Here is a 19,278-nt window from a genome sequence, read left to right as displayed (position 1 = left end):
CACTGGAATTAGATGTCCTGAATCTTTTTATTTTGTGGACAGTGTAACTCAACTTATAAGCAGTCTATGCAGTGCCAACATGTGGGTGTTCACTGGTAGGCTGGTCATGTTGACTAGCTGTAGATCAACTGTACATCAGCCTACTATATACGGATTCACTAGTGCATGTCAGGAACATAAGGGTGAGAAGAACCTATACGTACAGTTCTCGGCACTGTTGATAAATAGTACAGCTGCCACTGGAATGTGGTGCATGCCAGAAGTCATTCTGCTGTGCTGTCTGTGTAGAAAGGTTTGGTGTTGGTGGAGATGAAAAGCATTGCAGACGTCATCTTCCAAACACTGTACTTTTCTCAAAGGTAGTCCACTGAAAGTCCAGGGATCCGAAACCATTACTAGGAAATTGGTTTCACTGTACCATCCCCAAGGGTTATTTTGTTCAAAACCCCAAGTTTAAGTGAAGAAGAGTCATCTGTCCACACAATGGATGTAGAGAGACTCTTTTTTTTGGTTTTGAAAATCGATTTCCTCCGATGTTTGTGCAGCAGCTGTTTCAACTTGTCCTTGAAAAAGCTGGTTGTGAGAGTGTAGAGGATTGGATTCAAGGCACTGTTTACTGGAAGGAAAAAAATGACTATCCAAGAGATGATTGTGCCTGGAAAGGGAAATGAAGTGTGGAAAATTTCATGAAGTGGAAGTTTTAAACAATACAAATAACACATAACATTTTGTGGTCAGTGCTATTTGGGGAGGGCTACCTAGTTCACTCAAGTTTTCTTTCACCTTATTGAAATCTCTCTGTTGGAGGAACATAGGAACTATGAATCCAATGTCCTACCATTCTGAATTTCAGTAACTATTTGATAGTTTGTTGTAAGGTCAAATGAGAGGAAGTATGTAAAAAACACTTCATAGATGTAAGTTGATATGTAATTTATTTTTCTTGTTTTCTTGATAGAAAAGTAAGAAAATGAGGAAATACTTCTTAATCAATACATCAGTGTTGAGAAAACATCTGGTCCAGTGTCATATCTGACCTTGGTCTTAACTCCACTCTTGAAAGCCTTATTGCCCACCCCCTATTCCAACCATCCTATCCAGAGTGGAGGCTGAAGTTGTGAAGAGCAAAAAGAATACATCTTCCAACTTAATCCTATCGTATGAAGCATTAGAGATACTAGTTAGAATATTAAGGGAAAGATGCCACAAAAAGTCCTTTGTGAGGAGAAATTTGTGATGGTAGTGTCCTTTCCAAATACATCATGCACTTGGTTAGGATGAAGTGTGTTTTCCCCTTTATGCACAGCCTGCTCTTAGGGCCAGACACTTAGCTACGGTACTATGGGCAAATCACCTAAGCTCCCTGGACCTCAACTACCCTATCTGTGAAAGGGGCTGATGATAACTTACTTGATCGAAGTCAGGGGGCTGGGTCAGAGTCGGCGGCTCTGCTGACGTCCCTCTTCAGCACTAATACCTGTGATCCTCTGACCCCACCACACTATGCTGCCTCTTTCCACGTCTCCAAAGATGCAGAGAACTCCCAGCTCAGATGAAGAGCTGAATCCTAAGACCAAGGATATATTCCCTGTCCCACCCCCTTTGTCACCTTCTCTTTCCTCCCCACCCTCACAATTTTCTTATCCTTTAAACACCATTACTTGTTCTTCTTTGCCTTGTTTTGTTCCTTGCATCTTTTCTGTTCTTCTCTTTCTTTTCTATTCTTCCTGACTGCTTATCTGACCTTTCCTCCTCTCTTTCCTCCTCTCCTGCTATTTCTCCCTTCTCCTTTTTTCTGTTTGCCTTCCTCTTTTCCTATCCCATCTTCTCTTTCTCGTCCTTATTTATTTTTTTGAACTGGAAAGAATATGGAAGAAAAATATCTATATTTAGCATATCTTAGATTTATTAAAGTTTCATATTACTATATCACTTGTATTTATTTTTTAAAAAAATTAGACAATATGGACAGTGCATGATTGAAAAAAAAAACAACAACAAAGCAAAACAGAACAAATTAAGTTGCTTTTTGTCTGTTACATCCCCAAATGAAATTGTGACCAGGAATGAGACTTCCCATTCAGTCTCAGGGTAACTCACTTTATAAGGTCAGCAGGTGAGTTCTGAGAAAGGAGGGCTAATGCTGCCTTATCTTTCAGGCTAATCACACATACTATCAGTGACATGCCATGGTGGAGCACACCCCAGAGTTCTTGGAGGGTGGGCACAAGATGGGTTTAGTTCAGTGAGTGCAGCATTTCCTACAACATATGGGAAGTCAGGCAAACAAGAAGGGGCTTAGTAAAAAATGATCAGGGCTACTCTCCTAGGTCCACTGATGTGTTCAAGACAAACCTCAAAGTATTGTGCTACAAACATAGAGAAAGACTGGTGTATGGCCTATTAAGGATTTCATAAGACACTTTTTTTCCTATTCCAGTTTCCCATCATGATCTGAAATGTCATAAGCTTTCAAGGACAATGACTACTCCTGTAGCTCTCTGGTACCCTGGATCACCAGACATCTCCTGATTCTAAATCAGACAGTGTTATGGGCTGAATTTTGTCCCCCACCCCAAATTCATACATTGAAGTCCTAACCCACAGGACCTCAGAATGTGACTATATGTGACAGCCCTTTAAAGATGTCATTACATTAAAATAAGGACATTGGGGTGGGCCTTAGTCCAATTTGACAGGTGTGCTTATAAGAAGAGGGAAACTTTCCTATATGAGAGATGCAATGGGAACACGCACAGAGGAAAAACCATGTGAGGACACAGTGAGAAAGTGGCCATCTGCAAGCCAAGGAGAGAGGCCACAGCAGAAATCTGTTGACACTTTATTCTGGAATTCCAGCCCTCCAGAACTGTGAAAAATAAATTCTGTTGCTTAAGCCACCCAGGTCGTGTTACTGTGTTATGGCAGCCCGAGCAGAGTAATACAGAGAGAAGAGCCTCATGGAGCTGACAGACTCACAGAATATGAAAACTGGAAGGAATTTGAGAGGCCTTATGAAAATCATCTCAGTGAGGTGAGGTGACCTCCCTACATTTCCTCAGCTGCGCAGTGGCGGGGTTAGGACAGAAACCTAGGACTCCTGCCTCGCTTGGTCCTTCTACCACACAAGGCTGCCTCCTCCCACATCCAAGAAAATCAAGTGCCTGAGGTGAGGAAGGACATCAAAAGCATGGAAAGAGAAGCTGGGGAGGTTGATGAGATCATCCATTTCCCACCCTGTTCCATCATTCTTGGACCAGCTCAGCATCTTTTGTTGAAAATGCACTTATTAAATAACATTATGTGAAAAACACTGTGGAAAGATCAGTAAGACATGGTCCCTAATATTCTGAAGCTTATAAACTGAGGGGAGCAATGAACATATTAAAGAATAACACTGGTAAGAAGTGGTTCAGATGAGGCTAATAAGTAAAGTATGAACAAAATGTTACAGACATTTAAGCAATTGAGTTGGATGGGAGTGGGTTGGAGAGAGGTATGGGATGGTACCATGGGTGAGTGAGTATTTGGATTGAATTTTGAAGGATGAGAAGGGCTATTTAGTAAGCTTAATTCTTACAGATTGAAGATACAACACAGGTGGAGAGAACAACTTCAGTAAAGGCACGGCATTAAAAAGGTGCCGAAGAAAAGAATCCCAATAATTCTGATGGGTCCTGGATCACAGAATACCTGAGGGCAGAGTGGGAGGTAACATTTCTCATGCTGATCCCAGCATTTGGACTTTATTCTATGAGCAAATGGAGGCTAAAGGCCATTTTAGTCCTGTTAAATTTGGAATGTAAGGATATAAACATTGAGATGCCCAGGAAGCTGTAGTAGACGGGACAATTCAGACTGGACAATTCAGCTCTCGTCTTAATGAACTCTGCTCCTCCCAGCCACCAGGTTCTCCCCCACCCCTAGTAATGGCACACACATTCTTGTGTCCTCTGCTCTCCCTGCCCAGTGGAGGTTCCCAAGTCATCAGCCCCGATGGCTCTCTTGAGCTGCACCTTCACACCTTACATGGCTTCAGGGACGCCTCTGCCTTGCAGTCAGGCTAAATGGACAGGTGAAGGGGGAGTTGTGGATGTTGTGTCATTTTGCAGTGAGACAACGACAAGGCCTCCCGTGACTCCGCACAAGCTGGAGGGACATAAACGGCTCCAGCTGTTGGTTACTTGTACCTTCATCATACTTTTGTAAGTGCTTCTGAAGTGCCAACCCATGTGTAACACTGGGGTGCCAGGATGAATAAGACCCAATTCCTGCCCCTTGGGATGGATTCCCCCAAGTAGAAAGTCTATTTCACAAAGTTGGGCCAAAGCCCCAGGGTGGGGGGCTCTCCATGGCTGTGATTTCTAGATCCTAGAAAGGGATTCAGATGAAATCCTAACTCATGAAAGGCTTTTTCCTCTGGTTGAAGTAAGCGTGTGGGTGGGAAACCTGGCCCTCTGGATGATGCACTTGAACAGAACATCTGACATTCTGCAGCTTGTGTGACAACCAAAGGGTAAGGACCATGAAGTAGACCTGCAGTTCTCAACCAGGGGTGTGTGTCTCAGAAGCACGAGGGGAACTTTTCCAAAATCCAAGGGTACAGCCCTTTGCCCCTATAGATTAAATCTAGAAGCCCAGGGAGGAACCTGGGCATGTATATTTTGATTTTGTATGTTAACTCTTGATTAAGAATCACTATCTAGGGAAATGAGTTAGTTATTTTTCCTAGCTCCTGTTCTCTCATCGTTCTTGTCTGGATTATACCACTACCCAATTTCTTAGATTATAAAATGTTGAGAAAAATAATAGCTGTTTGCATCAAAGTTGTAGTTGTTTATAGAGAATTTACTATACGTCTGGCACTGTATTCTGACCTCATCAGGAAATGTAAGATGGTACAGTGTACTTGGGGATAATAGAAGGGACTGACCTGGTATTTCCACCCGGAAGAGGGAGAGAATTTTAATTACAAATACAGGAATCCAGCAGATGGCATCAGAGAACACTATAAAAAAGAAACGATTTGCAACAGCCACCTCTCTTCCAATGTGATTCCTCACTTCTGAAGTCTGCAAGGCAGTTTTTTTAATGGAACAGAACATAATAGTATAGGAAAACACAATGATGAGAAAAGCCAGCAAGTTCACACCTGTTGGAAAAAGCACAGCTCTTAACATCTCAGGTGTATAAATCAACAGTAAAATACTGTGTTACACGGATGTTCATTATGGTGCCTCTTCTTACTCTGTACTTCCAAGAAACATTCTTTTGTATAAGCCCAGTTGTAATCAGCTGAAAATCTTGAATCTAAGCCTATAAGCTAATGGAATTGGGTTTGCCAAATCAAAAAGATATTGGAAATACACAAAACTTTTATGAAGAGTTACAGATCTCTGAAATTCAGATCTAGGTATGTATCATGAGGTGAATTTTAGCTTTTTTAAAGTCAGAAAAAAGCTATTTTCATTTTTTGCTCTCTGCGGATTCAAATCTTAAAGGATTACATAATCATGTGTACACCTCAAAGAATAAATATAACTCTGTTTCTTTATAAGTATGAACAAGATAACCTTGGAATATCAAGAAGATAATAGCCACAGAAACACTATTTCTCATGGCTTTTTTGGTCCTAAGTAAAAATAATATATAGAACAAAAATCCATTTTTTTCAGATACCTTATAGTAATTTAAGCTAAGATTCAGAATCCTTTAGACTTGTTTTAGAAAAAACATATATATAAGAAAAAATAATAAATTCAACTATGAATGTTTTTAGGGTCAAATATGTTTAGATGATTCTCACTGAACATCACTATCTTATAATGTTGACTTCTCAGTCACTTTGTTATATTTTTTTTATAATAAAATTCCCAAGACTAATGATCTTATTCCTCACTATGAACATAAAATATGCACACAATTTCAAAGTTGTTTAAAAAAATGTTCTTCTGAATCCGGACTATGTAAGACAGGTGAAGTCTAAAGGAAAGTTCTATAAATTCCCAGTGTTTTATTGTTTTTATCTAAAATATAAATAAATAAAATCTCATAATAAAGGCATACAATAGAATTTTATAAAATTGGTTTACGTTGGGCCTCTTGTCAGAAACTTCAGTTAAGAACAGTAGAAAATGACTGTTAAGATGACCCCTTGATGCATATTATGAAAACAGATGTGAGCAGACCAAAAGTGTGTGTTCTGAAAGCGACATAGGAGTGTGTGAGGTTAGCAACAGAAGATGCTGGGCGAGGGGCATAAGGAAACCATACTATCTTTGCAACTTCTCTCTAAATCTAATTGTATTCTAAAATAATGAATTCATTTAAAAACTGTGTATTATACTCTTTAAAGAGAAGAAAGGGCTCTAGGACTCCTACTCTCATAGGTAAACCAAGTGTATATAGATGATGAGATACGTGTGTGTGTGTGTGTGTGTGTGTGTGTGTGTTCTAGTTACTATCTCTTTGTCTATCTGGAATACATCACAGGTGCTACACCCATTTTAGCCTATCTCACACCCTTTAACTGTAAGATCCAGCCAAACCTAACTCCTTGGCCCTTCATCTGGACCTGTTCCTTGGTTATGGAACTCTACATCCACTATATCTTTTCCTGGAATAGACTTCATTTAGCTAATACCTCCTTATCCTTTGAGCCCAAGGATTTCAATTTATTTCTACTGGAAAACTTCCCTTGGTGCTTGGATTTGAGGCTTCTAGAACATCCAGTACTCTTTTTTTACAGCATTTGTGAATCTGTGATGTAAGAATGTGTTTACTTGTCTTTATCCCCCTTTCTAGTGGTGGTCTGTGAGGGCTGATCTGTTGTATCTCCAGTGCCCCAAGTAGTGCCTGGCCTATAACAGGTGCTTAATAAATCCTTGATGAAAGAGTGAATATAATGTAGTGTGTGTGTGTGTGTGTGTGTGTGTGTGTGTGTATCTACAAAGTGCATCTATGCTAGGAAGAGCTTACAATATCCATGAAAAAAATAGCTATATAACAGGTCGTATGTGAAGAGTATTATTAAAGTGGTGCTAAGAAAGTGTATTTCTCAGAAGAGAAGGAATAGATGAAGAGCTGGGACTGGTGGTTAGAGCCATTTTGTGATGTGTTTTAAGTGACTAATTGACAATTGACCTTGATAGTAGCAGGAAGTCACTGAAGGTCTTGGAAGGGCAACCAGTCCTTTTGATATTCAGGTAAGGGAACAGGTTAACAGGAGAGAGAAAGCCTCCAAGGCAGAATGACAAGTAAGGGCTAATGTAATAAACCTTATTTATAAGCCCTTGGGGGTTGAGGTAGTGAGGTTTTACATGAAGGTGGTAGTAGGTACAGACTAGAAGAAATAGAAGGCAGAGGCATATTTTGATGAAAAAATTATCCAATGTAAAAGAAAGGATGATAGAGCTTATTGACGATTTAGAGGAGTAGAAAAGATGAGAAAAAGGGAACTAAAATGATAATACTCCCCTAGTTAAAAAATGACATAGAAATTATCTTTAAGCAGGAGGGATACCTATTAGGCAATAACAAATGCTTTTTTCTAACTTTAAAGAGCTAAACTTCCCATTCATTTTTTTTTAACAGAGGAAGTAAGATCTTTTAAAAATTAGGGGTAATTAAGAAAACTGAAAAGTGAACTGTTTTATTCAGAACTCTTACATTGTTGACTTTAGAGCTACATTTACCAAAGACAATAAACCTTCTTGGTATTTCCATTCCAATAATCTCCTGCCAATGAGTTTACAGAATTTTATTATTATTATTTACTTACAACTCATATCTAGATTGTAAGAATAAATTATTTCAGATAACTTGATGGGGTCACAGTTCAAGGCACTAAAGCTCAGATCACAGTGTGAGAATCGAAGGGTTTTACAGATAATAAAAGACCATCCAAAGATCTTGACAGTATGCTTTTGTTTCCCCTACTAAATCTCTATAGTTAAAAGTTTGAATAAAAACTATCAATACTTAGTAAGAAGTTTTCTTTCAAAAAGGACCCAGTCTTGAGTAAAACTATTTACTCTCTGAAGCGGACAAACACACCTTTGCTAAAATTTCTGGTATTTCTATCAGAATTACGTTGGTCTAGAAAATGAGAAATATAATTTACCTAGGAAAATTCCAAGAGAATACCCTTTGCTTCCAATATCTTCCGTTTGGTCATAATACAGTGGGAAACATACGCCATTTTTTCCATAAAAGTTTCCAAAATATTCTTCATTCCAAAATGGAATCACAGCTATTAAAAATCCCACAATCCAGATGCAAATGAGGATGACTGAGGTCTGCCCTTTTCCAGGACGGATGTTACTGAAGGGAAAGACAATGACCAGGAACTTCTCCAAAGTCAAGTATGTCAGGAGCAGGACGGAGACTTCAGTAGATAGCATGGCCAGGAACCCCATGAGGCGACATTCTAAACTCTCCATCCACAGCAGCGCATACTTCTGATATTGCCCGCGGTATTTTATATCAAAAAAGCCAATGAAGAACAAATAAATACCCATCAGGCAGTCTGCACCTGTTAAAGAATCAATACAGTGTCTGTTGGTAGTTTCCAGCATCTCTGTTTTGGTTTTTTAATTCGGTCTTCCTCCTCCATCTTGTATTAAATGAACTAATATAAACACTGACAACAGTCTCTAAAGGACAAGGACTTCAGGAAAGTTCTCCTAATTATAAAGTACCACACTGGGTCTTTGTTTTATAATTAAAAAAAAATGGTGTAGTGTGTGTGTGTGTAGGGGTGGTAATTTGTGTGAGGCAAGCTAGTTTTTGAACAGCAAACAAATGGTACTTGCAGAGTTAATAAAGAGAATGTTTTCTGGGCTTGAAGAACATGGTGCTATTGTCATCAAACGTTAAACAGAGCTTAGTTGATAATCCACAACCTGTCCTCCATAATCTGTTCATTGATTGATTCATTGGCTCCCTGTTACCCCATTTCCAAGATATAACCTCACACAGTGGGTGCTGGGTCACTGCAAACTCATGCTATTGAAAACAGAGAGCCAAAGAGAACAGTAACTTCATACTTAGAGAAAAAGCTGCTCAGCTCATATAATTTATATTAAGTGCCATTGTTGAAGGCCAATATGTATCTCGTGCACAGGTCACAGAAGACATCCTGAATCCATTTAAATAGGAAACATACTTACAACAAAGGATTTTGATGGACGTAGCGTGAGTCGTATTTTCAGCTTTAATGAAAGATCTCATGCCAATGACAAAAAGATTTCCAAAGCAGGTTATGAAAGCTATAACCCACACAAATATTCTGAGGATATTGTTAGCCAAGAGGTCCTCAAATGAAGAAATGCCGTCAGTCAAGGGCATACATATGCGGACATGGGGAGCATAGGAGCAGTATCGAAAGTTTGTGAAATAACTAAATTCAAAGGGAAAAAAAGAGTCACTTTACAGCAATGACAGAGAAACTACAGTTGCCATCCTGTATCAGAGCTGCCGCTCTGTCAGGTACACAACTTCACTAGGTCTGTTTATTTTTGTGTAGTAGTGATTATGCAATTATAGAATTCCTTATTAAATAGGACGTTACTCTAGGCAGTGTGCTTCTTGGGAAAATGAAGAACCTGAAGGACATAGAAATTCCGTGCCTTGACTGAGATGAGTCGGGGGGGACATGAGAATGTGAAGTCTCCAGGACTCCATTTTCCTCATCACATTGGATGATTCTCTAGGGTATTATAGAAAGGAAATTGTCTTTGTTACACTGATCTACAGAAAACATTCAGGGGCTTGGGTTTGGGATGTAAAGGACCTATGGCAGCTCACCGAAAACATCTCTGTCTTGTACTTTGTTTTAAGTATACTCACTTAACCAGCCTCTTTTTCCCTGACACTGGCAGGAAGGGAGGGTCTCTGAGACTAGGAAAACTCAGTCTCATGGGAGCTAGGAGAAGAAGCAGATTTCATACCAGGGCCTAAAGGGGCTTCCACAATTTCTAGAGGCAAATATAGGTTTGTTTTGGATCTAGGTGTATGGACGCTTGAAATGTTTGAATTGGGAGTTCATTTGGCTTATTGCCATTCTCCAAACCTGTGTGTTTTTGCTTCCCCCACCGCCCCCATAAAATGTATTCCATTTTTGTTTTCTCGTACCATCTCTTGTAGTTCATTTCTCTTTGTCTAATCCTTTTTTGCCATTTCCCCATTCAGTTTTGAGACTAGCAATTTAAACGAAGCTTTACTTTGCAGTGGACTCAAGGTCCCTGCAATTGATTGGCTGCCCAGACCCACCTCACCTTCCCTTCATTGTTCATTCCATTCAGGCATATTGGCCTTCTTCCAATTCTCAAAGGAGCCAGGCTCACCCCTCTTGTCACTGCAGTGCTTTTGCTGTTCCCTCTACCTGGAAGATTCTTTCCCTAGACATTGCCAGACCTGGTCCCTCCCTGCATTCAGGTCTGCTCAGACATCACTTCTCTCTTCGATGTGAACCATCTGTACCCTCTTTGTGTCCTTTCATCTTGCTATATTTTTCTTCACAGTGTTTTCTCACAATTTATTTGTTCACTTTCTGTTTCCCAAAGCTAAATGGAAGCTCCATGGGCAGACACTTCTGTCTCCTGTTTGTCTGGGGTTCTCTGATCTAGAACAGTGCCTGACACATGGGGAGTACTCAACAAATACTTCCTAGGTGAGTAAGTGAAATATGGAGAATTTAGTGCTGGGCTTGTCAGGTAGAGAAATAGGGGGCAATCCTTGCTCTCAAGCAGCTGATAGTCTAGCTTCCTGAAATCATCTATCCAATTAAAGGAACTTGATATATAATTGCCTTTTTATCTTCTCCTTGCCTGGAGTCTTTGGCACACACTTCACTTAACCTCTTTGTTCCTTTAAGGTTCCATTATGTCCACTGTCTTCAGATGGACCCAGCTTGGGTCTCTTGGTTATTCAACCTCTCCTCTTGCTTTGACCATGGCACTGGTTGGCAGGTGGAAGGGCAGGGGGTTATGAGGTGGACGTATTTCAATAAATGATGGACAAAGAAGGTGAAGAATAACTAGGTCACTTAGTAGGGAAATAACAAACTTAACACATTTTCTGTTAATTGTTAGGTCCTTCTTGACCTCAACCCAAGGTTCATATTTTAAGTGATGCCTTCTCTATCAAGTTCTAAAAAGGTTGAATTTCTCTATTCTAAGAGGACCTCATATTCTACCCCCAACAGTGAAATGATAGCCTCATTAAGTAAGTATCTACTGGTGCCACAGAAAGAGAAATTATGAAAAACCATGTGGATATGCATTAAGTACTTGTCTTTTGGTAATCACACCTACTGCAGACTTAAACAAAATGTTCTCCCCAAAAAGCACCTTCACACCAACCATTTCATCCACTTGCTGCACCCAACTTGTAATCTTACACCGAATCCTCCCTATTGTTGTGGATAACAAGGGTTAATTTTTGAAATCATGAACACATAGATTACACAGTTGATAAAGAAATGAATCATGTCATAAACATATATATTAACACAACTTACACAGTGTACTTTAGCCAAATATATTAAAGTGACATCAAAAACTACTATAAAGATTAATTACCTCCATTTTGTAATGCACTTAGTAACAGTAACAACACCTGGAATTTATATAGCACCTTTCTTCCTAAGGGCTCAAATCTTAGAGCAGCCGACTGCTCATTCATGTGAGGTGAATTAATGTTTCCAGGTCTCCTGAGTACCATTTAGCCAGGGACTTCATCTTGTGTAATGTGTGGCATTCTGGTACCCTGATCTCTTATTGGGCCTCAATTGGATAAACAGCGTGTTTCCAGAGAGAAGTGTCATTCATGTCGGCACATCATTATATTGAACTCTATTTGAACAGGGACCAAAGGTGACAAAATTAAAAAGTTCTCAATAAAAAATTTTTCTTGCATACAAACACATTGCAGTGATACATTAGACAGTTTATACTAGAATATTGGCAATACTTTGCCATGCTTACTTCTCCATTCTTTCATACATACATACATGTGAGAAAGATTCGTCATGGGTTGAAACATCCGTGTGTTTATATTTGGAATCTCTATCCTTTCCAGGTCTCTGGAAAATATGCACAATAGGTTTCATGTTTTTAGGACTTAACTTTAATAATTGCATTGTTTGTCATATACTAGATACCATACTTCAAAGTCTTATTACCAGTCCAAATTAGGATGAAAATTTTACAGTAAGCTATCCTAGAAGATCACCATTTCTATTTATGACTTGTGTAAGTTGGAGCTGATTTTGTCACTTCATATGCAGAATTACATTCTAATAGAACATTCTCATACATTTCTTTGATTTAAAAATGGCAGTGGTGATTTGTGTGATCATGAAATTGGCTGCCTAGTTTGATTTTATAGACCACACCATGTGAGTTTTAGAGGCTTTCAGAAGGAACTCATATTTCCAACCTGAGAAAAATCACTGAAGTAAGTTTTGTGAGAACCTGGATTTGAATGGAAGCATAACGCCTTTCCTTCCTCCAACCCTATGAGATATCCTTGGAGGGCTCCAGTGGGAACCCCTATATTTCTCATTTATCCAAAAGCTTCTTCAAATACAGATTCTTTGAAGACTCTTTAGGGTGGCATGAATTAAGGGAGTCTGCCATGTTCTCAGGAAACAGATGGAGAGAGGAAAGTCTAAGAAAACGGAAACCTTTACTTTTAAGGTTTATTTTGAAAGATGTTTGATTCTCACTCAGTTTCTTTTTTGGCTGATCTGAATAAGGGTTTCTTGACATGGTTCTGAGTTTTCTTTTATCTATGGAGTCCTTCACAGAACTACCTTGTTCTTTGGCAGTCAGAAATGAAACCTTGTGGAGCAATTATACTCCAGAATTGTCCCAGGGCCTCTCCTGCAGGAAACTCTTGAGTCATTTTTAAAGGATTTGTTTCTCATCTTTCTTTTGCCCTCTGGCTTTCTCCTGGATTCACCACAGTTTTCGCTCTACATGGATTGTGTGATTATTTGATTAATAGCCAATAGTCTCCAAAGGGACAGAGGTTACTATATCTTGGGTGCCCAAGATAGTGCTATGGATAAATTGGTGACCAGCAAATGTTTATAAAGTAAATGTGTAAATGAATTAAACAAAAAAAGAGAAATGAAACAATAAAGAAAAGTGTTGGGTAAATAGTTTCTAATTTGACTTTTAGAAAGGCATGATGTGATAGCATGATATTTTGGCTTTTAGAATTCAGTGTGCAGTAAGTGAAAAATCATTTTGTTCACATCCTAAGGCCTATTTTTATATGAAAAAACATATATAACATATAACATGTATATAACATATAACACACACATATAACATGTATATCTTTTTTTTTTTTTGGTATTCTTGCTTCTTAAGAACAGGAACCAAGTCTTTTTCATCAGTGGATGCTCACCTATACATGTTGAAAGGGAACCTAAATCTGGAATTAATTTCCAAAAGAAAACTATTTAGCAAGAGGAAAAAGTGATATTAAGGATTAGTCTTTAGAATTAAATGAACAAAATCTTTAGGCTGTGATCACGTAATGTGTATGTCCTCTGTATAAAAACAAACAACAAACTTGAACCAAAAATGGTTATTTCTGGGAAAGGAATGAGGAAGTTCAAAGAAAAACTGGCAGAGTTCTTGACAGTATTTAAACCTAATACATTTGAAATTTAAAAATACTAAACAACATTAAGTGCCTGAATATTCATATTGGTGGGATAATTTTTTTCTTTACTTTTGAAATATAGAAAGCATACACCATAGATCAATATCAAGTAAACTGTTGTAGCAAAGGGGAAAAGAAAAAGCAAGCAAGTCTTACATAATTGTTTCTTTTTTTTTTTTTAACTAGTTTTTCAGTAACCAAACTACTGAAAATTTAATTCCTTGGGAAGATTGCAGGTTGAGATTTTTCCATGTAAATCTGGTATAGGTAGCTTCAAACACAGGAATGTTCTTTACAACATATTGAATGGTTTTCGTTGTCATTCAGTACATACTTGATGATAACAATGATATTCACAACTGTCTGATGATACATGCTCAAATAAAAAGCTCTGTGTATAAAGTACCCATTTAAAAATAAATGTGGTTCTGAGTAAAGTATATCCACTAAAATGATAATCAACATGTTGTTACATTTCACTTACAGAGACTGAAGTTGTTTAAGACTTTCAAACTGGTTCTTGTGGAGATACAAAAGAGGATTGGACGACAGATTCCTTTTGTACCATCAGAAAGAGGGAGGAAAGAAGCATCAGGATGTTATTATTTTGGAAGCTCAAGATATTGCCATTTAAATCTGATGATGGTGGGAAGAAGAACTTACAGCTTTTGTAGAAGCTTCAGGTCTTTAAAAATGTGGGGTGGTAGCTCCATTATCATATTGCTAGACAAGTCCCTGTTGATGACAGTGAAAACCCAACACAGTTACATTGGAAATAATTGACAGGCTTATTACTTCTCACAATTATCATCATCCCATTTGATGTAACAGAAAATATGATCCAATTTAACCAACCTGATAACTTGTTACAAAACAAGGCTGTATGAGATAGCCAAATGGATATGTTTTCCATCACTTTCAGACGTGTGACATTTTGCTCATCCAGTTCCTGTCTGGAATTTCCTCTCAGTCTCTCTCCAACACATTCCAACCTGGCTTCAGTGTCTACTTTGGTTAATTTTCTCTGTTTCAGGTACTCTCTGTACACTTCGATCATTCATTATTTCTTTGACTCCTCTTTGTTTCAAGTATGTGATATCTTGTTTATCCAACTGTATTACAAGCTTTCTGAGGCCAAGACCTATGTTTTCTACTTACTCTGCATTCCAGCTAAGACAGTATTGGCCACATATTATCTGCCCAGACACTTTCAAATGAATAAGTTTGCACATTTTAAATCTATTTTTAAAAAGATATTAAAAATGTAGAATGAAATATATTAGGACTGTCCAATCCACGAAGAATCTTAGGGAAGTGCTTCTATAGAATGTAGAAAAGGATTTGCTTGTATCAGAAGGAATCAGGACTCTTCAAGAGTCCAAAATATCCTTCTGAAGGAAAGATGTTCCAAGGTGAAACAGACATGCAATTGCTTAAGACTCAAGCAAAAGATCTCTATTTTTGATGTTTTGGAAATGCTGATGGATATATGGAAGTTACAAATAACTAAGACTCACGTCTTTTTCTAAAGAACCTTACAATTAGAATAAACAACTAGATTATAAAACAAGGAAGTAATGAAGCAAGTGCTATTATAGATGTATTGATAAAAAATGGAGGAAGGAGTTGAAAGTCAGGAACTGTTTGAACAAAGCTTTATGGTTTTCATAGGTAGTATAAAAGAAGAACAGCTTTTTAGGTGAGAATTAAGCAAGATCAGTGAAACAGAAACTTGAGATTCAATGACAACTTCTGGAGTTGGCAAATGGTCCAGCATGGGTGGAGGATGGAAAGCATAATGAGATATAGAGGAAATGAGTCTGGAAATGAACATGGAGACAAAATAGAAGGCCCATGAATACATTCCAAAGCAGAACTTCCTTGGATAGTTCAGAGGATAGTACAGGCATCAGAACCAAAGAGGATGCTTATAAAAAGAGCACATTCCTGGTGTCTACTCCAGAATTATCACCTCAGAATCTCTGGGAGGGAGCCTGGTAACATGTATTTAAAGCCAGTATCCCTCGTGATTCTTCTGAACATTAACATTGAAAGCTGGAAACAAAGAGTGAGAATATGAAGCAGGATAGCGGCATACTATGCTCTGGTTTATGGGATGATGGTTCTGTCAGAAGCATGAAAAGTTGGAGAATCAAACAATGGAGACCAGGCAGGAGGCTTTGGCCCTGGACCACATGAAAGCTGATGAGGGCTTAAGGGGCTCATGGGCAGGTCTTACCATCTGATAGGACATGAAATGTAAGGAGGTTTGGAGGGAAAGGAAGAGGCTTCAAGCCTGACTGCCAGGAAGGATGCCATACCGCTATGACGGTAAGTTCAGGGAAAGAAGCTGGCAGGAGGTAAGGGTCATCTAAGAATCCATTGTAACAGATTACTTTTCAGGTGCTATCATGGTATTCAAGTGTAGATGTCCTGCCAGCTGGGAGTTCTGATCTGGGGCTGCAGGTGAGAAGAGGACACCTGGGTCTAGAGCAGAAGGGAAGCCACAGGTATGCAAGGGTCAGAGAGAGCACAACAGAGCAAGATGATGGTGTCTTGTGCGGCTAGAAAAAATCCTACTGTTATGTTGAAAACCAAAGTGCAGCCTTTTAGAAGAAAGGACTTTAGTGGCCTCACCTAAATGTGCTTTTCCTCTCCAGCAGGGTTTGTTGTCATGAAGGCATAGTAAAATTATCTAACATTTTTGTAAATTCAGGAAGTAAAAATGCCTTGTTCAAGTTCTGTAAACTTCTGAATTTCTTGCTTTCACTTACTGATGAGCAGTGGATTGGAGTAGATGATTGGTGATGTTTTAAAAAACAAGCTAATATCTCTTAATCAGGCTCTTTTTTTGGGGGGTGGGTGGGAACGTGTGTGGCTCTGCATAAGCATAGGATAAAAAGAGGATTAGAATATTTTTCAAAATGTGGACTCCATACCACTGTTTCCTTATGTTTGTATCTTAAACATGCTCATGTGTGTCCTGCTTGCCTGCTCTACCCCATATCCCAAATCCCTATCAACCCTCTAAAGTCTCATCAGGAGTGCCCTCATGAAGAATGAATGAGCGATTCTGAGGGAGCTGCCTTTCACTTTTTGCCATAAAATGACAATATTTTTAGTTCTAATGCAGTGTCTTGCACATACTAGGCACTTAGTAAATATAGGTGGATTTTGGTTTGTGATACTTATAAATTCATTTGAGTTATTATTCATGAATTAGTTTTCAAATTACTCTTCCTGAGTTATTTTCCACAGTCCTTCCTGGATTTTGAAGCGAGATATAAAGAATGGGGGAGAGATTAATTAAGAAATTAATTTCCATTTTTAGGCTTCATATCAGGAGGAGTTCTGTACCCAAGTCATGCCCTTTGTAATGTAACAGACTTAGTTTTAACTTCCAGTGATACACAGTTATGGGGATAGCAACGAATTAACAGCAAGACAGATACTTTTAAAAATTTTAGCTCTACAAAACATATTTGAGCAGAAAAAGTTACATGAGCTCTCTGAATATTTTTCAATAAACCCGATCATTCTAGACATTTGTGTTTGCTTCATCAGCTCTGGAAGTCATAATTTCTCAAGGGATAATAAGCATCTTTGTTCCTTTGTTCAGTCATGATTAATATGATTTCAGTCAGTCATTCATTTAGCAAGCAAGTATAGTTACTGAGAATTAACTATACTCCACCCATTAGAGATAATGATCCTGGAGTTTAAGGAGCTCTGGAAAACTCATCTGCTTCAAAACACACACACACACACACACACACACACTCACCCAAGAAAACAGGGAGAGAAATTAGAGTAGGCTAAATCCATATTAAGCCCAGTACTTTATTTTAATTTGCTTTGGACTTTAAGATAATGTTGATTTTCTTAATTGATTTTGAATATCCAGGAGTCTTCAGGATTTGGTTGCCACTAGTGAAAAAGCAGCCTCCCTAGTCACTTAAATTTATAATCTTGGAAGAAGCAAACCTATTTTCCTAGTAGACAATGCTACTTACAGTTCTCCTAAATTTTTTAATGAAGAAAATGTCTTCTCTGGAACAAAATCAATTTGATTTCTAGGCAGAAACCTGTAAGACATGGTGAGAGTCAGCACTGTTGGTTTGTGTCTGCTGTAAGAACCAGTTCTCACTGGGAGATGCCACTGATCCGGGGGTAATTCCACAAGGCCTCCTTTGAAATCTCAATTCTGGTGTGGAACTTAAGGCAAGAATTTCTCACCAAAGATATCCATGTGTTCTCTCTAGGAAATGCTGCTGTAGGTAATTTGAGGGGCTGAGTGTGGTCTATGAAGCTGCATTTTGTTTGGATTCTGATTAATTCAGAAAATGTTCATTTCCCAATATGCACACACAGATGTCAAATTTGTTACTTAATTAGAGTAGACTTTGAGAGGATCCTTGTATAAGGCACATTCCTTAGGAAAAGGCCAGAAAGAACAAAGCTTTCATAGCAGTTTCTGGGGCCACAAATGTATTTTAAATTGGGTGGTGGTGGGGAAGAGACTGGTTTTACATTTTCTTTGTCTAGAAATGGAATTCTCCAAGACATACAGTAAAAAGAGGGGGTCTGCCACTAGCTGCTTTACAGAGGTGTTAACAAATGAGATCATGAATGTGACCGTGATTCAAAAGCTACATGGAGTTATAAAATAGAAGGTGTCAATGGAGGTTGTTTGGTTTACCAGGGTATTCTCTCATTATCTATGAGAAAAGGAATCAACTCTTTGCATCTCTTCAGTGGGATAGCCCCTCTTTAATCATTAAATATGCTAGTCTGCAGTCTGATTGATAAATACATAGCCTGGCAATAATCTAATCTCTCAGTTCATTGAAAAACAGTGGTTAGACGACTACAAAAAAATAAACTCCAATTTTTCTTTTCCAACCACCTGTGCAACCATCAAACATTACTGTTTACTACATGTGGAAACTATGATTGAATCCAAAGGGAAATTCTTGTGTTTTTACCAGTGCAAATGTGCCACAGCCGATCCACGTGCATAACAGCCCACCCCCCCTTGAAAAAACATAATCAGCAATCAGAATCACCAATCAGAATCTTTGGGAAATCAGAATACATTAGATATTCTTCCCTTAAGAATAAAATTATTACTTTTTCTTTAGAGAGAAAGAAGAGACATCAAGGGATAATTGTTCACTGGCAGTAACAGCTAACTGGTATAGCTAACCGTTTTCACACACATTATCTCATTTCCTTGGTGATCACAGTGTTAGATGCCAGCTCAGCTGAGAGGATGCATGGAAATAATGATGATTGCCCTCAGCAAGAAGGAGATCAGCTGGAGACCTAAATGCTGGGCAGCTACATTGAAGGCTGGGCCCCACCATCAAAATCGATAAATCTGTGTGTACATTTTCTAGGACTGCAGTTTCAGACGAGGCTGTAAACAAAACATGACTTTAAAATTCCTTGTCAGTGTTTTCTTTTGACTTCCAAATCTATTGGGTTTCCCCTTGGTTTACTGATTTCCATTATATACTTACAGCACTGTGAGTGAATTACATGACAGAAAAGTGGAATTCGTAAGATATTTTATCCCATTGCCTTCCAAATCCCTAA

General features: G+C 38.5%; 1 protein-coding gene across 1 annotated transcript in view; it reads right to left on the bottom strand.

Moving 5' to 3' along the window:
- Positions 1-228: 228 nt before the first annotated feature.
- RXFP2 (relaxin family peptide receptor 2) overlaps positions 229-19,278 on the bottom strand; it is a 56,332-nt gene continuing 37,282 nt past the window's right edge. Inside the window, exons 10-18 of the mRNA XM_032879943.1 lie at positions 19,203-19,274; positions 17,694-17,765; positions 14,344-14,415; positions 14,165-14,236; positions 12,014-12,085; positions 9,171-9,400; positions 8,123-8,533; positions 4,934-5,152; positions 229-655 (exon numbers count right to left, since the gene is read on the bottom strand). Coding sequence (XP_032735834.1) covers positions 396-655; positions 4,934-5,152; positions 8,123-8,533; positions 9,171-9,400; positions 12,014-12,085; positions 14,165-14,236; positions 14,344-14,415; positions 17,694-17,765; positions 19,203-19,274 — 1,480 coding nt within the window. The 3' untranslated portion in view covers positions 229-395. The remainder of the gene's footprint in view (positions 656-4,933; positions 5,153-8,122; positions 8,534-9,170; positions 9,401-12,013; positions 12,086-14,164; positions 14,237-14,343; positions 14,416-17,693; positions 17,766-19,202; positions 19,275-19,278) is intronic.

The sequence above is a fragment of the Lontra canadensis genome, unplaced genomic scaffold, assembly GCF_010015895.1.
Source record: "Lontra canadensis isolate GAN:19392208 unplaced genomic scaffold, GSC_riverotter_1.0 scaffold67, whole genome shotgun sequence".
NCBI classification, from domain to species: domain Eukaryota; kingdom Metazoa; phylum Chordata; class Mammalia; order Carnivora; family Mustelidae; genus Lontra; species Lontra canadensis.
This window is presented reverse-complemented; position numbering and strand designations above follow the sequence as displayed.